Source organism: Cetorhinus maximus, chromosome 4, assembly GCF_964194155.1.
Source record: "Cetorhinus maximus chromosome 4, sCetMax3.hap1.1, whole genome shotgun sequence".
Classification (NCBI taxonomy): Eukaryota; Metazoa; Chordata; class Chondrichthyes; order Lamniformes; family Cetorhinidae; genus Cetorhinus; species Cetorhinus maximus.
The window spans coordinates 66,882,852-66,906,101 of record NC_135882.1 but is presented as its reverse complement, the minus strand read 5'-3'; the positions used below and the strand labels follow the sequence as shown (position 1 = coordinate 66,906,101).

General features: G+C 44.1%; 2 protein-coding genes across 3 annotated transcripts in view; one reads left to right on the top strand and one right to left on the bottom strand.

The window, feature by feature from the left end:
* LOC144680079 (serine incorporator 1-like) overlaps nt 1–13,412 on the bottom strand; it is a 252,674-nt gene extending 239,262 nt beyond the window's left edge. The window contains exons 1-2 of the mRNA XM_078541228.1: nt 13,238–13,412; nt 12,820–12,965 (exon numbers count right to left, since the gene is read on the bottom strand). Coding sequence (XP_078397354.1) covers nt 12,820–12,965; nt 13,238–13,412 — 321 coding nt within the window. The remainder of the gene's footprint in view (nt 1–12,819; nt 12,966–13,237) is intronic.
* The window catches only part of pkia (cAMP-dependent protein kinase inhibitor alpha), a 148,570-nt gene that overhangs the window by 74,357 nt on the left and 50,963 nt on the right, over nt 1–23,250 (top strand). The window lies entirely within an intron of this gene.

Below are 23,250 nucleotides of genomic sequence, written 5' to 3'. Positions count from 1 at the left end.
GCTGGCTACAGGTTCCTACTCGGTGGAGAATTTAGAAAGAGTCCCCTTTCTGACTATTTTAATTGGTTAGTGTATAAACATCATACATGGTTTAAAAGTAAACAGTTGATGATAACAAATTCTAATCAAAGAAATCTCATTTGCTTCAGACATTTTTATGGCAGATTTATGATGTATTTTCCAAGCATTGATCCTAAAAAGTAAGAAGTGCTATTGTTATTGCAAATGTACATTATTTTGCCTACATAAAGGCAATGGCAACACTTTAGAAATTCTTCATTGGTTGTAGGGACATGAAAGATACCAGATGGATGAAAGGTCTTTCTTGGCACGTTTTAAGATAGTTTACTTTATCCAGTCAGCCCCTTAATAATTGGTTTCAGTAGTATTTTTGCCCTTGTGCAGTCATGAATTTGTGCTATGATTGATTCGTTATATAAATATGTTTGTGCTTATTGTCAATCAAAATTGACAAATAGATGGAACTGTAAATTGAATATCAATACAGATTCCTCCTATCCTGGACAGTAGCACTAATAGAAATAAAGGTGCTTAAATTCTAAGAGTCACAAGAGTTGAAAATTCCATTCCAGGTTAAAATGTTTCTTTTTGTCTTGCTGTTTGGCAGTGCTGGGAAACAGAAATACCTTCTCACTTGTTGAACTCTGTCAATACCAGGCTTTCCCTCACTGAGAATTCCAGGTTAAAATTCCTTCTAAACTGTATTGTAATTAATGTAAGTGTAATAACTTCCGCGCATTACCATTTATTAAAATTGTGAGAGCTGCAAAACAGGCTGCTGATTCACTATTAACCATTTTACACTATTGCACAAAGTTGAAATTACAGACAGTTTTGTGGTGTAGATTCACTAGATACTGAAAGAAAGAATCTGCTATTATATAGCACTTATCACATCTTTAGGACACCCTAAATTACATTGTAGCTAATTAATTACATTTGAAATGCAGACAAAAATGGCAGCCAGCTTACACATAGCAAGATTCCACAAACAGTAACAAGATTAAGGCCGGAATTTTCTGTGCCCATTGGCATTGGGCAACATGGCAGGCGGGGTGGGGAAGGGACAATATGGCGGGAAGGCCAAAAATCGGTTTTACGCCATTGTGAAATCAGTTTGTAATCGTCTGCTGCACCTGTCAATGGCGGCTGCCGCACGTTGGGAATGTAATTTTAATACATTTGCATCTCATTATAAGCCCTGGTCACCGGAGTCATCCCCCTACGTCAAATTTACTGCTCACAACGGCATGACTTCAGAACGGTGTGCTTCACGACAGCCTTTAAAAGGCGTGCACCTGGTGGCCCGGACTTTGAGGAGAACTCGGAGGTGAGTGTTCAAAACCTTGCACAGCAATCACAAACATCACCCATTGGACATCAAGAAAGAGGCACTGAGCATTCACAGGCGAGACAGGCAAGTTGCTTTTTCTCAGCTGGCTTTCAGTACAGTGCTTGGGCAGGGGCTCCAGTGTGAGTCAGGCCGACGGGTGGGGGGGAGGTGGGGGCGCAGGCAGGGTGTAAGGAAATATTCAAGTACATGCTGGGGGCGATTGGGGGAGGAGGTGAGGGAAATGGCCACACACTTGGAAAAGTTCGTCAAAAGTGAGCATTCTTCCACAACTTGAATTTTAATTTGAATTCAATAAAATTCTGGAATTAAAAATCTAATGATGATCATGAAACCATTGCCGATTGTTGTAAAGACCCATCTGGTTCACTAATGTCCTTTAGAGAAGGAAATCTGGTCTCTTACTTGGTCTGGCCTACATGTGACACCAGACCCATAGCAATGTGGTTGACCCTTAAAAGCCCTCTAAACAAGGGCAATTAGGGATGGGCAGTAAATGCTGATGTAGCCAACGCCGCCCACATCCCGTAAATTAATTTTTTAAAACTGAGACTATTCAGCTGCAGCTCCATTGACATACTTGGAGTTGGGCCTCTGAAGCATTTCTGCCCAATCAAGCAACACAAAAGCATAAAAATGCAAAAAATGCTCGCGAACATTTCACCCCTCAGGTGCAGACTGCAAATTAATGAGCATTTAATGGGGCAGTAGAGCAATTGGCCAACTGGGCAAGTTGTACAATCCCCTTGCGAAAGCTGACCATGGTGCAGTCTCTGGTGGAGGCACTCACAGCCCCTTGCAATGTCTTTATTAAAGTTTGGACCAGTATCCATCATGGTTCACGCTAACAGCGCAGCCTTGCAGTGCGTGTTAGGACAATGCCTGTGTCTAAGCTGAGAGCACAGTATGCAGCCCAGTGGGCAAAGCTGCTGCCAATTGGTTAAGTGGACTGGGGCGGACACGGGTGGTGTTTCGGAGAGAGAATGAACGCACTACGCACCGACCATCCAAGCGGTGGCCAGCACTCTCCTGCATGCATGAAGGGGCCTTCAGCTTAACCAAGAGAGGTTCTTAGGTCACCAATGCTAACCCACACGTCTCTCTCTTTGATCCTTCAGGAGGAGAACATCAGGATCATGGAGCCTGGTGATTTAACGGTTTGCCTCATGGCTTACAGAGACCAGAGAAGAAGAAGAAGAGAGCAGTAAAGGTGCCTGGCTCGGCAAAGGGAAAAGTACTTCCGTCAAGATGAAAGGGCAGTAGGTCCTCCTGTGCATGCAGCTGAAGATCCACAGTGAGCCGTCACTCATAGTTGCCTCGCTAGACCCAGGGTCTATAGACAGCACCTGTCATTCCTGCAGATGACTGAGAGCCAGTGTCGCTGAAGACAGGGCATGTCTAGGGAACTGGTTGGGCACATATGCCACCTGCTGCAGGATTTGGCTCCACGGAGACATAGAGGGCATCCACTGCTGGCGGCTGTGAAAGTGGCTGCCGCACTGAATTTTTACAGCAGTGGCTCCTTTCTGGGCTCCTCAGATGACCTGTTCGGGATCTCACAAGCCTCCGCACGCAAGTGTATCCAGGAGGCCACGGACCACCATCTGCGCGAAGGCATTCAACTTTGTGCATTTCGCCCAGGATTAGGAAGCCAGAGCATTGGGGTTTGCACAAGTCCCAGGTTTTCCACAGGTGCAGGGTGTCTTTGACCGCACTCACGTGGTGCTTAGATCTCCGTGGCAACAAGCAGTCAACTACATCAACCACAAGGTCTTGCACTCACTGAAGGCTCCGCTGGCATGCAACCACCACAAACACATCCTACAGGTCTGTGCACAATTCCCAGGGAGTGTCCATGGCTCCTACATCCATAGCAGGTCTCAGATTCCTGACATTTTCCAGGGTTCAGAGATGCTGCAGCGTTGGCTTCTTGGGGAGAACAACCACCCACAGAGGCCGTGGCTGATGACGCCCATGCAACGGCCTCAGACTTCAGCAGAGCCACGGTAGAACGAGGCTCATACTGAAACCTGAACTTTGGTGGAGCAAACAATAGACATTTTGAAAATTTGAAAATGAGGTTCCAGTGCCTCGATAGGTCCAGTGGCGCACTGCAGTACAGTCCTCAGAGGGTGTCGCACATCATTGTCGCTTGCTGCACACCGCAACGAGGAGAGGGCCTGGCTGAGGAGGAGAAGGAGGAGCTGTATGTATCCTCCGATGAGGATGTCGAAGGGGATGATGGTGATGAGGTCCTCGAAGGCAAGGATACCGGTGATGAGGCTATTGCACTGGCCAGACGAGGTAGGCACGCTCGGGAGGCACTCATAGCTGCAAGATTCGTGGAGGATGATGATGAGATCCTGTGTACCTTGCTCGTCCTGCTTTCCACCCTTAATGTCACCTATTAGCACATTCCTTAGATAATATCACCACCTTCAACACCTCTTTGTCCTTTTGTCTATGACATTTTTTGGCTATCTCCACCTATCACTGGCCCTCTATCCAGCTCTACTTGTCCCACCCCCTCTTAAACCAGCTTATATTTCACCTCTTTTCTATTTTTCCTTAGTTCTGTTGAAGAGTCATACGGACTCGAAACGTTAACTGTGTTCCTCTCCGCAGATGCTGTCAGACCTGCTGAGTTTTTCCAGGTATTTTTATTTTTGTGTTGCAGTGAGGACTGTCCTGACATCCTCACCTTGCATCTGTGAATGGTTGACTCCTTGGCTTATGACAGCACACATACCCTCAGGCTCATGTCATGAGGATGCAGCAGAGGCCCTAATAGTTGCTAGATTCCAAGAGGATGATGATGACATGCAGTGAGGACACTCCACAGATTTTCACATAGCCTCTGTGAATGTCTGACTCCTGTCTGGCTGAGGGCAGCTCACTTGCGCTCTGTGATTGGGGTCATATCATAGAGACGCATCCAACCTGTTCCTTTGTCAGCCTTCAGCACCTAACCCTGAGCATAGCATCACCGGTCACAGATGCTGAAGAGATGGGGGGCCAGCCCCAACTCAAAGGTGCTGAGAGCACACAGAGAGAATGACGGAACTCTGTGACTTCTGCCCATGACATTCAAGGTGCAGGCATCACTAATGTGTCCAGTGAATGTGAAGCTGGACCATCACTTTGGTCTGTAGGTTACACACTGCACAGGGAAGAGGCCCTGGACTGAGACAACTGCCTTTATCTTGTGCAGCAACCAAGGTTTCACATCCGAATGGCACAAACACTGCTCATCATAACAAGGAGGCATAGTCAAGGAGACATTCTCGGGAGTTTATTTACAATTGTGAACATTATGTACAAGTGATTAACACTCGTGCCCAGGCTGTGCAACTACATCTTCTTAACCTTCCTAACCCTGCCACTATGTCTTGGTGCTCCCCTGACATCCAAAGCAGATTTGGAGGCAGCCTGCTGATGGCTACGTCCTGTATGTAATCACCTTGGCAGGCATCCTCTGGAGGCCAAGGCCTGCTTTCGGGGTCCTGCTGTGTGGCAGTGGCACCCTCTTTGGCCTGTGGAGCTGGAGCGGCTGGGATCACAGGATGAGAGGATTCGGGTGGCCCAGACACTCCCGGAGTCACCTGGGTGGATGACCCTGGGGCGTGCGCCTGCTGATCCTCCTCCCAAGGGCCACTGTCTGACTCCTTGAGGAGAAGGGGAAGCTGGAGTGAGAGCAAGCTGCCCTGCACCCCTGTCATGTTGACACTGTTGGAGGCCAACTATTGCATCAGCGATTGAGTTCAGCCCATGCAGCATTGCAGGACTGATGTCCTGGACCGAGGTCTCCATGGCAGCCGCCATCCTACCAGAATTGACTTCAGTGCATTGACATGTCGACACTATCACTTCAGAGTGAAGGTGGATGGACTCCTCCATCAGATCAGACAGTGCGATGTGCTCACCAGATTGTGACCCCTAGGCTACTCTAGAACTAGGTCCCACTGAGGTATGTGTCTCTGCGCTGGTGGAGGGTGTGGGTGAGCACAGTGATGGGTCTTTAATTGTGGTGTCATCAGATTCTTCTTCCGATGTGTCTTTGGGGCTTGAGTCAAGGACCTGGCTTGTGGACCCCCTCGGCTGCTTCCCAGGTGTGCCTGTGAAAGCAAGGAGAGATAATTAGTGCATGACAGGAGACTGTGGAACAAGGGAACTGATGACTGTTACACTGCTGGATCCTCACTTGTAGAGCACCACCGACCTCACCATCAGCACAGGAACGGTACAGATTGTCGCTGGCCAGCTAGATGACTCTATTTTCAAATTCTGGGAGACCTTGATTTCAGGTATTCCTCCACCAGTCTGCGACCGCTCCCTTTTGTTGTGTGCCAACTTGTCCTGCATGAATACAGATGGAGAGAATGTAAGCAGGATGCCTGCCAGGCCAGATGATAAGGATGCCTGGCATTTATGGGTGATGAGTGGTGCTATGGGCGGGATGAGGACACGATCCACAGGGCAGATGAAGGTATGTGTGTGTGAGAGTGAATGGCCCTTGGACTGGCAGTGAGTGAGATCCCTGTGGATGTGTGATGGGCTTGTGAGTGTGTGAGGTGAGAATGACTTACCCTGGCAGAACGGAGGAAATCATTCATCCTCTTTCGGCACTGGGTGGTTGTCCTCTTTTGCAGGGTGTTGGTGCTGACCACTGCTGCCACCACCTTCCATGCTGGATTTGTCAACTTGCTTGCTGGTCTTTGCCCAGACTGGGGGTAGAGGATTTTGCAGCGGGCTTCCACTGCACCCAGTAGGCACTTGAAGGAGGCATTGCCAAATTTGGGGCAGCATGTTTCCTCCCTTTGGCAGCCATGAGCTTCCAGCAGCATGCCTTAGAGAGAGCTAGCTCTGTGCAGGAGCGCCTTTAAATATAGCGCCCGGATTACTGAAGGCCTGAGTGATAGCATGGCAGGCAAATCATGGCCATCCCGCCAGCAACCCAGCATGTTTCCTGGGACTGCATTATTAATGAGGCGGGGTGTGCTGGGAATGGGACGATGCGGCACAAAATCTGCCACTGTGGCTGGGTAAAACATCCTTTGTCCTGCCCACGACCGCGCTTAGTGCAAATCTGGACAATTCCGCCTTATGTGTTTGATTGACAGTTTTATGAGTTTCTGAGAGAAGCAAGTTTATTCTTCTGGAGTTTAAATTACTTTTAAGAAATTTCCTAAGCATTTTAAAGCCTTCCAAGTATTATTATATGGCTCATGAGTCCTGTACATAGGGCGAGTGGTTATGGAGAATGCAGGAGGGCCATGGAGGGGGCATGCGGGATGGATGGGGGGGTGAGGGCAGTGAGGAGTGAGGGATAAGGCGCCTAACAACCATGTAGAGAACTGGGCCAATGTCCCAGTGATTGGAGGCAGGTCTTCTAACCTACAACTGACTGCCTCCGGCCTGTTTCAGAAGGCAACGGCCATTACTCCAGTCTGACCCAGACTCTGAAAGACAAAATGTGTGGATGTATGGGCTGACTTCCAGAACTCGGCAATGCTATGTCTGGAAATGATCCGACTCGCACTTCAAGACTTGAAGGGAAAAATCCAGGCCAAATCTCTACCTCATCCCCAACAGAAACAGGATTGCTATTGCTCTTACTTATTCCATTCAGGTCACTTAGGGTCTTCTAGGAAATCGGGGGTGTATTCTTCCCTCTGGGCTAACTTTGAGCTGAGTCCCAGAGGTAAGAAAAACCTCTACTTGGTCATCTGGAAAACTGATTTGCAAGAATGAAGAGTGAGAAAAAAATCCAATCCTGTTTTAAAAAGACTATGCAGTACTATAAATTTAAATTAGCTGTTAATGTTAACTAATGACTGAGACATATTGTCTCTTGTCTATTGTAAAATTGGCAGTCAATAGATCTACAGCAACAACAATCTCTGAGCCTGGGCTTAGTTACCCAACACTGTTATAAATTTTTGTCATCTTGCACAATAATGTTTATCATCTACTGCTGCCACACTAGATAGCATGGTTTGGACAGGAGAGGGAGACGAGGCTGCTTTTTTCAGTGGCTTTTTGGGAATAAACATTGTGTAAGTGCAAGACTGTAACTTATAAATCTGACCTTGTGTCTTCATGACATTGGGAATGCTTTATTGGAGATTCTGGGATTCCTCAAAATGTCATTCTGTGAATCATATCCAGAGCTAGGTTACAATGCACGACAGACTTCAGAAGTAGTTTCCATTCCGAGGATGAAAAGTATTTGCAATTTATATCTACATTCAGCCAAGTGTTCAAATGAATAAGCTGTGTGTTATTCATGAGTGTTTACTGTCCCAGGAAATAGAAGGCTGGCTGGATGAATATGGTGTCCTTCATTCAACTGTCCTACCTTAATATTTATGCACATAGCAATCACATGTATGATATAATTACTATTTAATCATTGATATTGTTTATACCAAGGTGTTCAGAGCATCTACCTGATTCCAGAGATTTTATTTTGTGAAAACTATTAACAAATCACAAGTATTTAAAAAGCAAAAAGAAATACAGTAACTTCCTGCTGTATGTAGGGCGTGATAAACCACCATCCCTATGAACAGAAACATTCTAATATATGACACCAGGCAATGTTCAGTATTGGTCTTTAGAGTCTTTAGCTGGTGTTTAGTAAGATGTTTTACTGCTGGCATGAACATGGGGCATAAACACGGTGCAAATAATGTAATGCATCAAGGACAAAGCAATCCATCTAGGGCAATGTAGTCCATTTGATTGGCACCCATCCACCCATTTAAGAATCCACTCTCGCCATTCACCTCCAAGTTGCTCACCAAGTTGTACACCATCTTAACTTCGACACTTATCACCAATCCTTCAGCGTCACTGGGTCAAAAACCTGGAACTCCCTTCCTTCCTAACTGCAATGTGGGAATACCTTCATACCACAAATCTCAGTGGTTCAAGAAGAAGGCCCATTGTCACCACCTCAAGAGCAACTAGGTAAGCAAGCAATTAGTAATGGTCCACAAAGGACCATAGGCAACTCTAATAGGAATGAGCAATAAAATTCCAACCTTGCCAGCAATGCCCACGTCCAGAGAATAATAAAGATTCGTGGAGTGAAAGAAATACTTATTCACCACCTCTTCAGAATGCACTTGCTTCCACTTTCCACTAGACACAATGCAATTTAAAGTTTAGTGACACAAACATGAGAGTCCCAAGCACAGGGGAAATTCCAGAGTTTAGGGCCCAGGCAGCTGAAGAAATGGCGACCAATGGTGGGGCAAAAAGAGTCAGGGCCGTGCGAGAGGCCAGCATGGAAGAAATGCAGAAATCTCAGAAGGTTGCAGAGCCGGAAAGGCTACAGAGACAAGGAGAAGCAAGACTCTGACGGGATTTGCAAACAAGGATGAGAGATTTAAAATCAAGGCATTGCCAGACCAGGAGTGAATGTAGGCCAGCAAACATAGGGCTGATGGATTAATGGGACCAAGTGTGATTAGGATACTGACAGCAAGGCTTATGATGAGCCCAAGTTCATGGAGAGTGGAAGATGGGAGGCCAGCATTGGAATAATCAGGTCTGGATGTAACAAAGACATGGATGAGGGCTTCAGCAGCAGGTGAGCTAAGGTAAGGGTGAAGACAGACGATATTATGGAGGTGGAAATAGGCAGTCACACTGATGGAGTAGACGGGGTATGTTTTCTTTTTGATAAACCTTGATGGCCAATGATTCCATTGACCCACATTGGTGGCAGTGATAAACTTTATTCTTCATTAGTGTGACTTGATACACTAACTTTAAAGTATCTGAGCAGTAGTTTACAAATTACCTAGTCTTGGTTTCTATGCGAACATAGCTTCCTCTACTTACTGTTCTGTTCTTTTATTTCTGTTGTGCTTTTAATTTAATTAGCCATGTCACCTATTACCTCTCTTTTAATCTCTTGTCCTGCTTTTCCGACTATCTCTTCCCTTATATTATCTGCACCCTGCAAAGCATAATGGTCTCTTCAGCTAATACAAAGGCAAAATCAAGCATACATGTATATAAGTATTCCTGGGATTACAGGGTAGTAGTATTTAAACGGGTACATTTTCTATTTAAGTATTTATTGTAATAAGCACCTAGCAAATATATTGGAAGACCCTCAGATACTCTAACAATGGAGAGAGACTGTCATGAGAGTATAATAATTTTCATAATATTTTTCTGGTTTATTGTAAAGTAGGTTTATGGGGGTTGTGTTTTTCTGTCTGTGTGTGCGATTTAATTACATTTTGTAGCCAAGCAGACTGCAAGTTGAAGTTATCAAAAGAAGTGAGGTGTAGAAGTGTATTTAATATGCTAATGACTAAACATGGTTGGTGTCTTAGCATGTAAGGTGTAAAGGGAATTTGCATTTTTAGATAGATGAAGGGGGATTTGGATTTCAAAGGGATCTCAGTCTGTTTACAAATAGCCAGACAAGCAAGCTAAGGAATGTAACAAAACAGAAAATGCTGCAAAAACTCAGCAGGTCTGACAGCATCTGTGGAGAGAGAAATAGAGTTGATGTTTTGAGTCTGTATGACTCTTCTTCAGAGCTATGAAGCTCTGAGGAAGGACCTGGTAACACTGAAAAAGGGTCATACAGAGTCGAAACATCAACTTTGTTTCTCTCTCCACAGGTGCTTTTACAGCATTTTCTGTTTTTGTTTCAGATTTCCAGCATCCGCAGTATTTTGCTTTTTACTTTAAGCTAAGGAATGTGTTTAATTCTCTCATGGGTTATTGACAATATTTAGAGACAACATGAAAGATTTATATTATGAGAAAGGTAAAATTCCAAAGACACATGGAAACAATGGAATTTACATATTAAAAAGGGAGAAACAGATATAAAGGAGAAGACATTGTAAGATCTAACAGAAGTGCATGAAGTCGCCTCCAAGAAGCCTCCAGTATTTGTGCATTAAGTCTGCTGTTTACAGAAATGGAAGCTAGAGAGAGCTATTTTGAATCCCACTGTCCAGGGAATTGTGATAATTTGCTGGATCTGTTTAAAATCTAAAAAAATCTATTTTTGGACCATTGCCTTAAAGGGGGTATAAATGGGAGTCAGGTTAATTAGGGATTTTAGGTGTTGTTCGTAGTAATTTGTAGTTCTATGCATGTGCTTGAAATCTTCTCTTTTGTTAAATAAATATTTTAATTTTAATTTTTAAAAAAATCTCAATAATCTTGATGGATTCAGTGCATGCATCTCGAAATAAATACAAGTTGCAAAACAGTTGTGATAGTGGGATCAAGTTTCCCTTGTGGACTTGGTCTGCCTGGCACATATCATCTGCCACGTTATAACAGGGACAGAGACAGTGGCTAAGGAATGGAGTTTGTGGCAGGGGCCAAAGTTAATGGCTTTCTTCTTTTAGTATTTAGTTGGAACAAATTTCTGCTCAATCCAGTACTGGATGTTGGACAAGTAGTGTGACAGTGGAGGAGTCAGGAGAGGTGGTAGTGAGGTAGAGCTGGGTGTTCTGAGCATATATGTAGAACTGTCATAATTTTGGATGATGTCACCAAGGGGAAGCCTGTGGATGAGAAATGAGCATGGACCAAATATAGATCCTTGGGGAACTCCAGAGGTAAGAGTGTGGAAGCTGGAAGGGAAGCCATTGAAGCTGTCGACCTCTGTATAGATAAGAATGGAACCAGGTGAGCGGAGTCCCGCCCAGCTGCACAAAGGAGAGGCGTTGGAGGAGCACGATGTGGTCATCCATGTCAAAGGCTACAAACAGATCAAGAAGAATGCGGGGGGGAATAATTAGCCATGGTTAGAGTCGCACGGGTATCTTTTGTGACTATGATAAGGACTGTTTCAGTGTTATGGCAGGGACAGAAATTCGATTGGAAGATTTCAGATATGGAATTAGGGGAAAGATGATCACAGATTTGGGAGGTAACATGCTCAAGAACTTTAGAGAGAAAAGGAGGTTGGAAATGGGGCTGTGGTTTGCAAGTACAGAAGGGCCAAGGATGGGTTTTTTGAGGAGTATAACATAACAGAAAGGAGCTATTAAAGCTTGAATTGTATGACTTATCAATTTCTTTTTCTAATGAGGTGTGAATGTCAGTGTTATCAAAAATGTTTCATTAACGTTCGTATAGATGGTTATGCTAAAATTTCTTGCCCTGTGAACATTCAGTAAAATAATGGCTGTAATCTTCCGTAAATCCATGAGGAGGTGAAAATGGGATCGGAAGCAGGTGGGACTGGTGCTCCTGCTCCGATTCCCAATCTCGCCAGAGTCGTCTGCCAGCTGATCAATTAATGGCCAGGAGGTGGGCTGGCTGGCCATTCGCCAGCCAGACACAGGGACTAAGGCAGAGCTGCATCGTCTGCATCATCAGCTGACCTGGTCAGATGCGCTGGTGCCACCTTTAAAGGGCCGCTAGCACCAGAACACTGCTTCAAACCTCCTTATACACCTACTTCAGTGCTGCCTCAGGTTTCAGGCCTTATAGACCTGCGTCAGACCTTCCGCTTCAAGACCTTCAGTCGGCAGTGCAGCCCTGCCATTGGGAGAAGGCCAAGAGGTGAAGGCCTCAGAAAAGAGGTGCTTGTCAGCATGGCAGAAGGAAGATCTCGAGTGGCCCCATGTTTCAGTGATGACTCCCTGCATGTCTTCCTCCAGGCTACTCAGTTATGGCGGAAGGCCTCTTCCCCAGGGACAGGAGGGGCTGACCTCTCCAGTTAACCAAGCAAGCCTGGACAAAGGTTGCAGAGGATGTCTCCAGTTGTGGGGTCATCTGAAGAACCTAGCTACAGTGGCACAAGTGCAACAATGTCTTTCTAAGCTCCCCCAGGGTGAGTACAAAACACCTCGGTTCTGCTAGGTGCCAGCAACTGGATAAGTGCAAGAGTGTGGTTGCTGGGGAGGGAGAGTCTAACATGTTGGTGGCAGTGGATTTTTTTTCACACAGGTCATCCAAAAGAACACAGAGCTGCCACCTTGCGGGGATAATCATCCACCTCTGAGAAGGAGGGGAAGACCTCAGAGGGTGCAGCATCACATCATTCCCTTGCACCTCTACCAGCCCAGAAAATCACACCTCAGTGGGTATGTGTTTGTGAGTAACTTCGGGCTTATGACCTGGTGAAAGAACAGCACAAGTGCCTGACCAGCTGTCAGGGGCTGTGATAGCCGAGGCCTCTGAGAGTTGGAGGAGTGTGGGAAGCCAGGCCCATACTGAGCCCATGAGTCATCAGTATAATGACAGATGCTGGACATTCATCATGAAGTGCATAAAGGTCTGGCAGAGATTCCAGAGGGTATGCGCATCTGAGAATGCCTTGCACTCCACTATATTCTCATTGGCCAGAGACTACCGCACTCTGCAGTGTGAAAAGTGCAGCAGATCACAACAATCCAGGAGCCCCTTGCTGGAGCACAATGAGATGCCCCACCGGGATGATCCAGGCTCACCTTGAATCTCATCTTCAAGAGACCTAGAGTGGCTTGGGTCACCGGGTAACTGGTGTTGTCTGTCTTCTCTGCTTCTGCCCTAGGGTTTCTCACAGTAGTTGGTAGCCATCTCTTTAGTGAATCACTCTTGTGAACAAGAACCCAACCTTGAAGGCACACAGGGGGATGTGAGCACCTGGGAGTGTCTTGAGTATGCAGGCATCGTGGCTGTTTCCAGCGTACCGGGAAATACCTGCAGGATCCTCTAGCGGTGGTTTTAGACCAGTTGCATGTTAATGGAATGGAATCCCTCCCTGTTAATGCAGGTTGCTGGCTGGCATGTGGGAATCTTGATAACCACATGCATGCAGTCTCTCATACGTTGCAAGCAGAGGGAATGCAGCAATGGTCCCAAATCCTCTGACTCTCTCAAACTGACTTTCCAAATCAGTGCGATAAAGGATATATTGGTTGGCCATCCTAATGAAGGCATCAGTCACTTCCTTGATGCCATGATGTATCGCTGATACAGAGATGCCACACATATCTCCAGTGGGCCTTCGGAATGAACTGAAGGCGTAGAAATTAAGGGTCACTGTGACCTTCACCGGCATTGTCATTGGGTGACCAATGTCAATGTGTCTCTGTTTGTCGACCATGGTACAAAGATCTGTGACTGTCTCTCAAGAGAGGTGCCATCTTCAGCGTCACTGCTGCTCCGATATCAAGAGGAAGCTCCTCCTCTTCTATATCCTCTTGCTGAAGCAAAGTTTTGGTCAAATTGAAGTTGACAGAGGGTGGAGAATAGGAGGCCAATAAGGAGAACATTGGAATAATGAATCTGGACTCTGCAGCATGCATCTTCTTTTCCCAGCAGGTTCCCCCCTTGGAAGCCAGCCTGTTTGGCTCCTTCTCTGGAGAAAGCTGCAGGCCAGAAGCAGGTAGAGAAACTACAGCTGAATTACTGATAGCATGGACAGGCGGGCTGCTGGGAATTCAGGTTTTGGAGAGACTCTAATCCTTGAGGGGAGGGGCGCATTCTCAGATCTTCGGGGGGAGGTGGGGGGGGGTCCAATCCTCGGGGTGGGGGCTGCGGGGCAGAGTGGGCTCCAATTCTAGAAGGTAGGGTGTTAGCGTTCCTGGGGTTGGGGGCATGGAGGAGGGGTGTGACCCTGATTGGGGAGGTGAGGGAAGCTGTTAAGCTTGGAGGGCTCGAGAAAACGTTATCGCTCCTCCTGGCCCACAGGCAGTGCTGGAAAGCCACTTACCTCTTCCACGCAGTAGTCCTCACCTTCCTTTAGCTGCTCTGGTTCCCCAAGACCAAGGACCCAGCCAGCCATAATTAAACCTGGAGGATGGGTTCAATCTGAGACACACAACTCATTGTAGTATTTAACCTCCTGGCCATCGTTAAAAATGGAAGTGGGTGGGTTTGAGGGGGATATTTGGGGGTTAAAATTCCCCTCAAAGGTTCATGGCTAGTTTTGATACCAGACCATGAGGCAAGTCTAGTTGCAGACAGTGAGGTAAGCTATAGAGACAGCTGACAAATGATCTGTGTCTTGGGAAAGAAGAAATCCATGAATTTCACACTTTTTGTAACAGGTGAGTTGGGGTAGGAATCACACTTTATATTTGTGTGGTTTTTGGGAAATAGATGGGACAGCACATGCCTTACATTGCAGGCAGAAAACTATTGTTTCTGCAAATTAGAGCAATTTTCTGTCATCAGAAATTTTCAAAAGAAAAATATCCTGTTGCAAATATTATTTCAAGACATTGATCTGACTGTTGAGATAATTTTGCTACTTCACAGTGCAGCTGAGTTGGAAAAGTATTTATTGTGCAAACATTGTTGAGCAAAGGATCCCAAAAATCTATGACCATGATCTGGCAGATTGACAGCAATTGCACATGCTGTCACAGGGGCGTTAGGCTGAAGAAGGCCCCATCAAAGTAGAAAATTGCAGTACTTGATCCCAGAGAGCTAGATTATCTGAACATAGTTGTCTCTCTGTTTCTAAAGGAAATGCAAAACATTTTTTCATTCATTTAGTTTTTCGTCCAACTAGACCTCAGATGCCCCCTCAGCAGGGGAGAACCAAGTCAGACATCCACATCCTCAACTAGGTTGGAGCCCCATTGCACCACTATAGGCATGGTCACTATCCTGAATATTGTTATTGGGAAGGATCAGTGGCTGGACACAGCTCCTAGTGGAAATCCTTCCTTTGATGTTCTGCCCTTTCTATATATTTTGTGGGCTTTTTTCCCTTTGTATCTGTAAAATTGTGTCCATGTATTTGCCAGCTTTTTAAAAATAATAAATACTGTGGGGTAGTTTTGTTCTATTTTGGTCCTGTTTGCTTTTCACTGCTACGTGTCTCATGCTGACACCAGTGTGCTCCTTGTGTTCATATGTGACAATTAGGTAGAACTAAATAAACTTACAGCATAGAAATAGACTACTGAGCCTAACAGGCCTATGCTGGTGTTTGCTGTTGAACAGAATCAAATGATTGTACAAATGTTATTCAGGTAACTCCTGACATAAAGGACAGAGAAAAAAAAGCATGAGGAGTGTGGGAATGTGAGTTCACAAAACCCACGTATTTCAATGTCCCTCGTTGTTTTTGGAATCGCCACATGTTACGTTAAAACAGCTTTCAGTCCTCCTGAACAGGAATGCTTTGTAAATGATGGGAAGCTGAAGGAATGGGAAGGTAATTCATCCATGTCTTGAGGGTCTGGGACATACCTTTTTGGTTGTAGCGATTCAAAGCGATTAAAGGGCTTAAATGGACTGTATAACCATGGTAACAGAATCTTTGAGAGAGTTGGAGATGAACATGAGTTTATCTTCTTGGTTCCATTTTATCTGAAGTCTGCATTGTATTTCTTTTAATATACAATAGTGAAATTATGCATGGAAGAGATCAAAGATAGAATTGGTATTTTGAGCAAACCACTGTGCTGTAGTCAACCTGAAATTGTGAAGTGTGGTACTCAATAGTAATCATACATCTATTTTAAAGAAATAGAAGAAAGTAGAACAAGAAAGCAGCACAACACTCCATGCAAGCCTCCTCCCAACACACTTCATCTGACCTTATCCACATATCCTTCTATTAGTAGTTCCTTGGTGGTACAGAGCTTGAGTATTGCTGAAAAAAGAAACCTGCCGTCTAAGCTTTTCATCTTGCACTCATCAGGACAGATGCAAGAATGCCAAAATTTCAAAGGGAGCAACAATTTATACTGCATGAGAAAATGATGCTGATTGGTTGGCAAGTCAACTCTGATTGGCCCAGGTATTGCCATGGACAATGCATCAGAGGACTATTATTCCCCCATGCTTTTGTTTAATTCAAAAAAGGTGCAATGCATGGACATATTCCTTTTGCTATAGGGGACAGGTCCCTGCATTTGAATATATATAACCTCTGGCAAGCATAAGTGAACCGCATTGCGAGCCCAACTGATAATCTTAGATTGTTTCTTTGTGTAATTTTTCGTGTAATTTGAGCGTGGGTGAAGCTAGCAGTTTCACGCAGCCACTATGCAATAGCAACATGAATGGTGTTTTCCACTAGCAGGATGCTGCCAACAAGCCAAAAAGACATTCTGTCTGCCCCACTCTGATTAATTATGAATTTCATTGCCAGTCCGATGCCAGGTATGCAGGCCATACTTCCCAATGACTGGTGGGTTGTATCAAACAGCACGTCCCTTTTGCTGTTCACAATAGGCAGAGTACTGACCATACTCAATCAGCTCGCGCTTGCAAAACTTAGAACATAATGTGTAACGTTAGATGTGATTGCACGATTGGATAGCACTTGCTGGATAATCCTGAGTGTGCTAAGACATACACATACAACCAATTTAAGATTAGCATTTGGGCTCGCAATGTGGCTCACTTACGCTTGCTAGAAGTTACATATATTCATACACAGGGACTTGTTTGCAGGCAAAAGGAACATGTTCAGGTATTGCCCCTGCTTTGAATTAAATAAGATCATGGGAGACAATATAGTTCCCTGGTGCATTTTCCATGGCAATGCCTTGGCCATTCAGAGTCGAAACGCCAACCAATCAGCACCCTTTTCACATGCAGTATAAATCGTTGCTCCTTTTGCAGTTTAGCATTCTTGTGTTTGTCCTGATGAGTGCAATATGAAAAGCTTCAACAGCATGTCTCTATATTCAGCAAAAATCCTATTAATTTCTCCCTCTTTTACTTATCTAGCCTCCCCTTAAATGCACCTAAGCTTTTTGACTCCACTACTCCTAGTGGTAGCAAGTTCAATATTTTAACCACTCTTTGGTTTCTCCTGAATTCCCTATTTGGATTTTAGTGATTATCTTATACTTACCTCTAGTTTCAGACTCCCAGCAACTGGAACACATGTTCTTTACATCAACGCTATCAAACTCTTTCATTATCTTAAATAACTACCTCTATCATTTCACCCCTCAGACTTCTATTTTCTAGAGAACAGATCTACAGCGTGTTGAGCCTTTCCAAATAAGTATATTCTCTCATTTCTAGTATTGTCCTTGTGAATCTTTTTTGCATCATCACCAATGCCTCTATATGTTTTTTTATAATATGGAGACGAGACTGTTCGCAAAAGTCCAAATGTGGCTGAATCAAGTTTGGTACAAGTTTGATATTACTTCTCAGCTTTTTGGTTCTATCCCATTAGAAATAAATCCTAATGCTTAGTTGCATTTTTATCATCTTATTAACCTGTACCACTATTTTAAGTTGTTTGTGTAGCTGTGCTTCTAGATCGGGAGCCAGTTAGCTCTGTTGGCTAGATGCCTAGCGTGTGGTTGAGAATAATGCCAACAGCGTGGGCTTGGTTCCTGTTCTGGCAGAGGTAGATTTGAAACCCGCCTCCTCATCCTGCTCCTGAGAGTGGAAGGCAATGGCAAACGACCACTGAAAAATACAGCCAAGAAAACAGCTTAGCATGAAGCATCAGCAGATAATGAGCCAATGATCTGTCTTTGGGCAGAGCACACATGAATGAATCCTCTATCACTTTCAGACTTTTATTATCTAAGCAGTATATGGCCTCATTTTTCTTCCTACCAAAATTCACCATCTCCCTACTTGTCTATATTTCAATTCATTTGTCCACATGCTAATTTTGCAAGCTTATTAACGTCTTCCTGTATTTTGGCATATTCTTTCTTTCTTAACTGCAACTCCCATTTGGTGTCATCCACAAATTTTGAAGTTGTACTTTTGATTCCTCAGTTCAAATCGTTAATGTAAATTGTAAACAAAGGTGGCTCCAGTGCCAGCGCTGCAGAACACCACTTCCCACCTTTTGCCAGTTTGAGTAACTACCCTGAACCCTACTCTCTGTTTTCTGTTTTATAGCTAGCTTGCTAACCATTCTACTAATTGTTTCCTAACTCCAACAGCTGATCTTAGTCATTAATCTATTATGCGGTATCTTATCGAAAAGCCTTGAGAAAATCCACATATATTACATCTACTGCTGTATCTTTCATTACTCTTTCTGTTACTTTTTCAAAAAATTCAATAGGTTTGGTCAAACATGACTTTTGCCTTTAAAATCCATGCTCACTATGCTTTAATATATTTTAGGTTTTGAGATGGTTTCTGTTACATTTGTGAGTAAATATTCCATTATCTTTCCTATCACTGACGTTAAGTTAGCTGGGCTCATGTTTCTGTGATGTGTTTATCTCTTTTGTTAAATACCTTGAAACTTTATGTCCATAATGCAGTTGTTCTAAATTAATCTGCAGCTGGTTAATACAAATTAACAGTCAGTATACATGATCAGGATTTTAATGGGATATCAATAATTCCTTTCAATTTACAAACCCTTGTAAGGAGAGAATGGAAATCATTCAATTGTATTGAGAGTTTAAATTCAGTTTATTTTGAACTTACTTAATTCAATCTCTAACTTCAACTCGCCTTTTTGAACTTTGCATGACTATGTTTAACCAATTTTAAACCTATTTTACAAAGAGTGGGGAAAACCTATCCCCAAAGGGTGGGGGAAATGTTGAACTTGCTGGCATGGACTGGTTGGGCCAAGTGGCCTGTTTCTGTGCTGTATATCTTATGTAATTAAAACTCACTACACTGCAGCAGTGGCTGTACTGCAGTGGTACCGATCTTTTGTTTAATAATTCTACTCTGCTATGTTTAATGTGCCTCATATATCTTGGGCTGATGCTGTGACAATGGTAAATTTCACACACCTTTTCACCAGACTGTATTTATCAAGTTTATTACTGTGTGGTATCATTTGTGCAAGAAGCAGAAAATCAGTCTAAGTTGACATTTAGCAATTCTCCATAACAGTAGCAAAAAATATTGATTTAGTCCATAATATGACAGAATCCGATATTTACCTTGCTTTTGAATTGGCAGTCACAGTTCAGGAACTACTGTTCCTGTTGGACCTCAGGATTTATGCGCATGCACCAGCCAGGAACTGTCAGCGCTTGCACAGTTTGGGTTTCTTTTTGCGTTCGGGCCTGTCACGCATGTGCCGGCTGGGAAAGTTAGACCTTTTTATGTTTTTTAGGCTGGGAACTTGCCCTGCACACCTGCACAGAAGGAAAAGAAGTGAAACAGCGTGGAACTGCAGGTCAGGTGACATGAACCAGAGCGCCATTCCAGAAAAGGTGTCACAGGGAGCAGGACATGGGCAGGTGGGCAGGGAGGAGGTCCCAAACCAAGAAGCAGGTGCCAAACCAGGGAGTGGGACAGAAAGACGTCCCAGAAGAAAGTTCCAGCCAAGGACAAAGACAGGGATCAGAGATAGATCCCACTGAGTCAAGATAAACAACTGGAGCAGAGGAAAAGACTCCATGTTAAAGAAAGGTCTACAGGGAGCAGACTTGAAGTGAAGCGAGCTTGAGAGATGCCCCGAAGATCCGAGGGGGCAACCAAAGGTCGGTGACTCTTTACTGCAGACTTTTTGGAGCAGTGGCGTTCTGCTTGGCACGGCCAATGATCTGAAATTGCGCTTGAAAGGTGAAGTTTGAGTGTACGCGGAGATCCAGAAGAAAGGAAGCTCGGAAGGTGAGATTGAAACCCTGGAGGTGGATCTTTGTTGAAGCCGCCCAAGTGGGAGTGACATTTGGAGAGACTTCCAAGGCGAGCTCTTCAAACGTGGATATTGGAAACCTTCATGAGGAAGACAAATTTTCAGTGAGATGGGCTGGCTCACAATGTGATAAACGTCTGGGTGGGTTGCTGAGAGAGTCATGGAATCTGATTTAGTTACATCTGTGATTTTTTTTGAGTGAGGTGTGTCTGACCACAGTTTGTCTGTTAATTCATATGTACCACATACTTGCCCTGTATAAAAGAATATAAGATAGATATGGTAAATTGTTTTATCTGACCTATTTTGTATCTGTTTGTAAAGCTATAGCTGGGGTAAAGGAATAGTGAATATGTGAATCATATTCTTCTGTTCATATTGAAATCTTTCCAATTTTTTTGTTTGGTGTAATATAGTACATTTTTCTCATTTAGTAAATGTTTTATTCTTTGTGTTAAAGGTTCATCAGTAGACTCCTGTGAATTTGTTCAGTAACTTTCCTCTACGGTTCCAAAAAAAAAAGTTAGGACCTGTCAAGCCAGGTTCCCCTCTGGAATCTGACTTGTCCATTAGTAACCTTAGCTGGGATCATAACAACAACTAAATCAGCAATTATTCCTAATGCATCATTTCCTGCAATAAGTTTGGCTTGTATCTCTTGTGCTAAAGTATAAAACACAAATGAAGGGTATGAAAAAATTGGTTATATTTGCCCAATAAATTAATAAATGTGAAAGATGTAACTTTGGCTTGAAATAGCAAAACCAAGATCAGGCGATCATAATTGTTTTAAGCCTTTCACCTTGGCTTTTATTTTTGCATGCGTTAGCAGCTGCTGTGGCACTTTTTAAACACCATTCCATTTATGAGAAGCTAGTTATCTTTTGGGTTAAACTGCAGCAAAGGCTTTTCTATATTGAAGGTAGCTTTATGAAATAAGAAGACTCATCTGATGATGCTGCTATTTTAGATGTCTGCTGGCACACAGGCAGAGACAGCTGCAGCAGATTTGATGGTAGGTGATGAGAACTCAATAAACCAAAATAGAACAAGAACTTAGGATTCTGGGAGCAACTTGCCTGAACACAAAAATATTTACGGTGGCCTCAGTCAACCAGCAGAATTTCTGAAACAGGTCTAGTAAAAGTCAGCCACGTTTGAAATCCTCTTAAGTTGCTGGTCTTGATTTTTAAAGGGGCAGCTGTGCTTATGATTGGATCGGCAGTCTATTGTTTTTAATATATATAATCTGTATGGTTAAGGTCTAAATCTTTTCCCTTTACCTACTTGCCAAATATTTGAAAATCTATTGAGATTCAAAAATTATTTCAAAGTGCACGCACGTAGAAAATACTTCTTGAGACACTGTGATGTGGTTCTCCCTCTCTTTGGCAGGTCTGTGGTAATTCTAATATCTGCTGCCAATTGCCACAAGTTCTTTCCTGAGCCTTCATTAGAGAGCAGGGTAGTTTGCAGATCAGAAAACAGGCCTTCATTGGCTTAATGCCATTGGGAGGTAAGGAAATATAGTTCTGGAGTGGCCTTTAAAAGCAGCACCCTCGAGGTATAGCCTCAAGTTTTCATATATATAATTGGAGGTGCCATAGGAAAGTGGTCCAGGCCGTTGGAAGGAAGGTTAGAAAGGCAGTCAGTGCAACCTCCATCAGCTCAAGAACTGCCAAACCTTGCAGAAAGATTTAACAATTTCAGTAGGATGGCCATGTTAAGTCAAAGCTCTCATGCCTATACACATCTTCTATTATCTGTAGAGCTTCACTTACCTGTTTAACTACTGCACCATACTCTTTCATATAGCACCGAGATGTTGGGGGAACTCAACCCCTCCAAGCTCTCAAGCACTCTCTTTACTCAAAACCATTCTCTCACCTCACTTTTCATGCCACAGGACTTGCCCTACTCTTAGCTCAAAAGCAATTTTTTGAAAACAACACAAGGTTTTCGCCTCTCATTGCCATGACACACACAACCTCATATAATGCGAGTGTCTATGCCACTCGGAGAACTGTGTCATTGGTTTAGATTTTCCTACAACAATGGAATCAGAGATGTATTGTAAACCTCACCATTTAGCTGAGATAAAAGGGGAATGGGGGGAGGATCACCATTACTGAAAAATCTCAGTCCACAGGCAGAGGAGGCATTTAGGTGTTTGTGACACGAGATTTTGTACATCTAGCTGAGAGTCAGATTCCCTTTGTTTAGCGCCTCTTACAAATAAACAGCACCTCTAACATTGCAGCACTCCCTTATTTTGTTTCGCAAATACCACCACAGTCGCTGCTCTCTTATTCCTGACTATGCTCACCATGCGACTGTATCCACTTTGAGGATGTTTCCATTCTATGATGAAAAGGTTCTTTTGAAACCTCAACCTGCAGCCCTTTCAATAAAAATCAAATATTTCAGTCAAGTTAAGTCCCAAAAACAGCTGCAGGGACAGCATGGCATGATTAACCTGGCACATTACTTTGATACAAGTGACACGTAAGCTTCATGCTGTCTGTTTAGCTGCAAGTTAAGAGAATGCAGCCAATACTAAGTGCACTTTTGAATGCTGGCACGCCTGACCAGTGAGTGCAAAGTCATGAGCGGCTGCTGCAAGTTCAAGCTGGTGTGCATTATTAAAACCAACCTGCACCTCTTAAAGGGGAATCCTGGAAGTGGCTAAAGAAAAGTGTCTGACATACAAGGAGAGTTGCTATGGTGTAATAGGGGAGAGAGCCAGCTCCAAGGTTCTTCATCGCAGAACTGGGGGCCATGGTACAGAAAGTGAATAGGAGGAACGAGGTCCCAATTATCCACAGGGGGCCAGGATGTCCTCTAGACAAATTTTGAGAAGACAATGGGAGCATGGTCAATACCCAGCAGTGTAGCCCTGAGGGCCTGAATGCAGTGCCACAAGAGGTTCAGTGACTTCACCTGAATGGTCAAGATCAGTGAATGTGTCTTCAAATGCCAGATCGCTCCAATTTCACCACTAGCCCCAAACACTGAAGTATGTATCACGCCTCATCACTCACCTATCAACAATCTCTATCAATCAGTACTCATACTTCACATTCACCACCTCACCTTGCACTCACACATTTAGCACTACTGTAAGAATCACACCCACATCCCACAGCTTGCACGCACTGGCAACTCTTCAACCATGACAGCCACATCACCTAAGTGTATGTTGTTATGTAAGTTGCCTCCTCCTCCTCTTCTCTTACTCCTCCTTCTCAGCTACTTGATGTACGCCTGGTGAAAGGACTATGCCCTCATGATGGTGAGAGGATGAATCATGTCACGTGCTCTGGAAAGTACTGCAGGGCTCCCC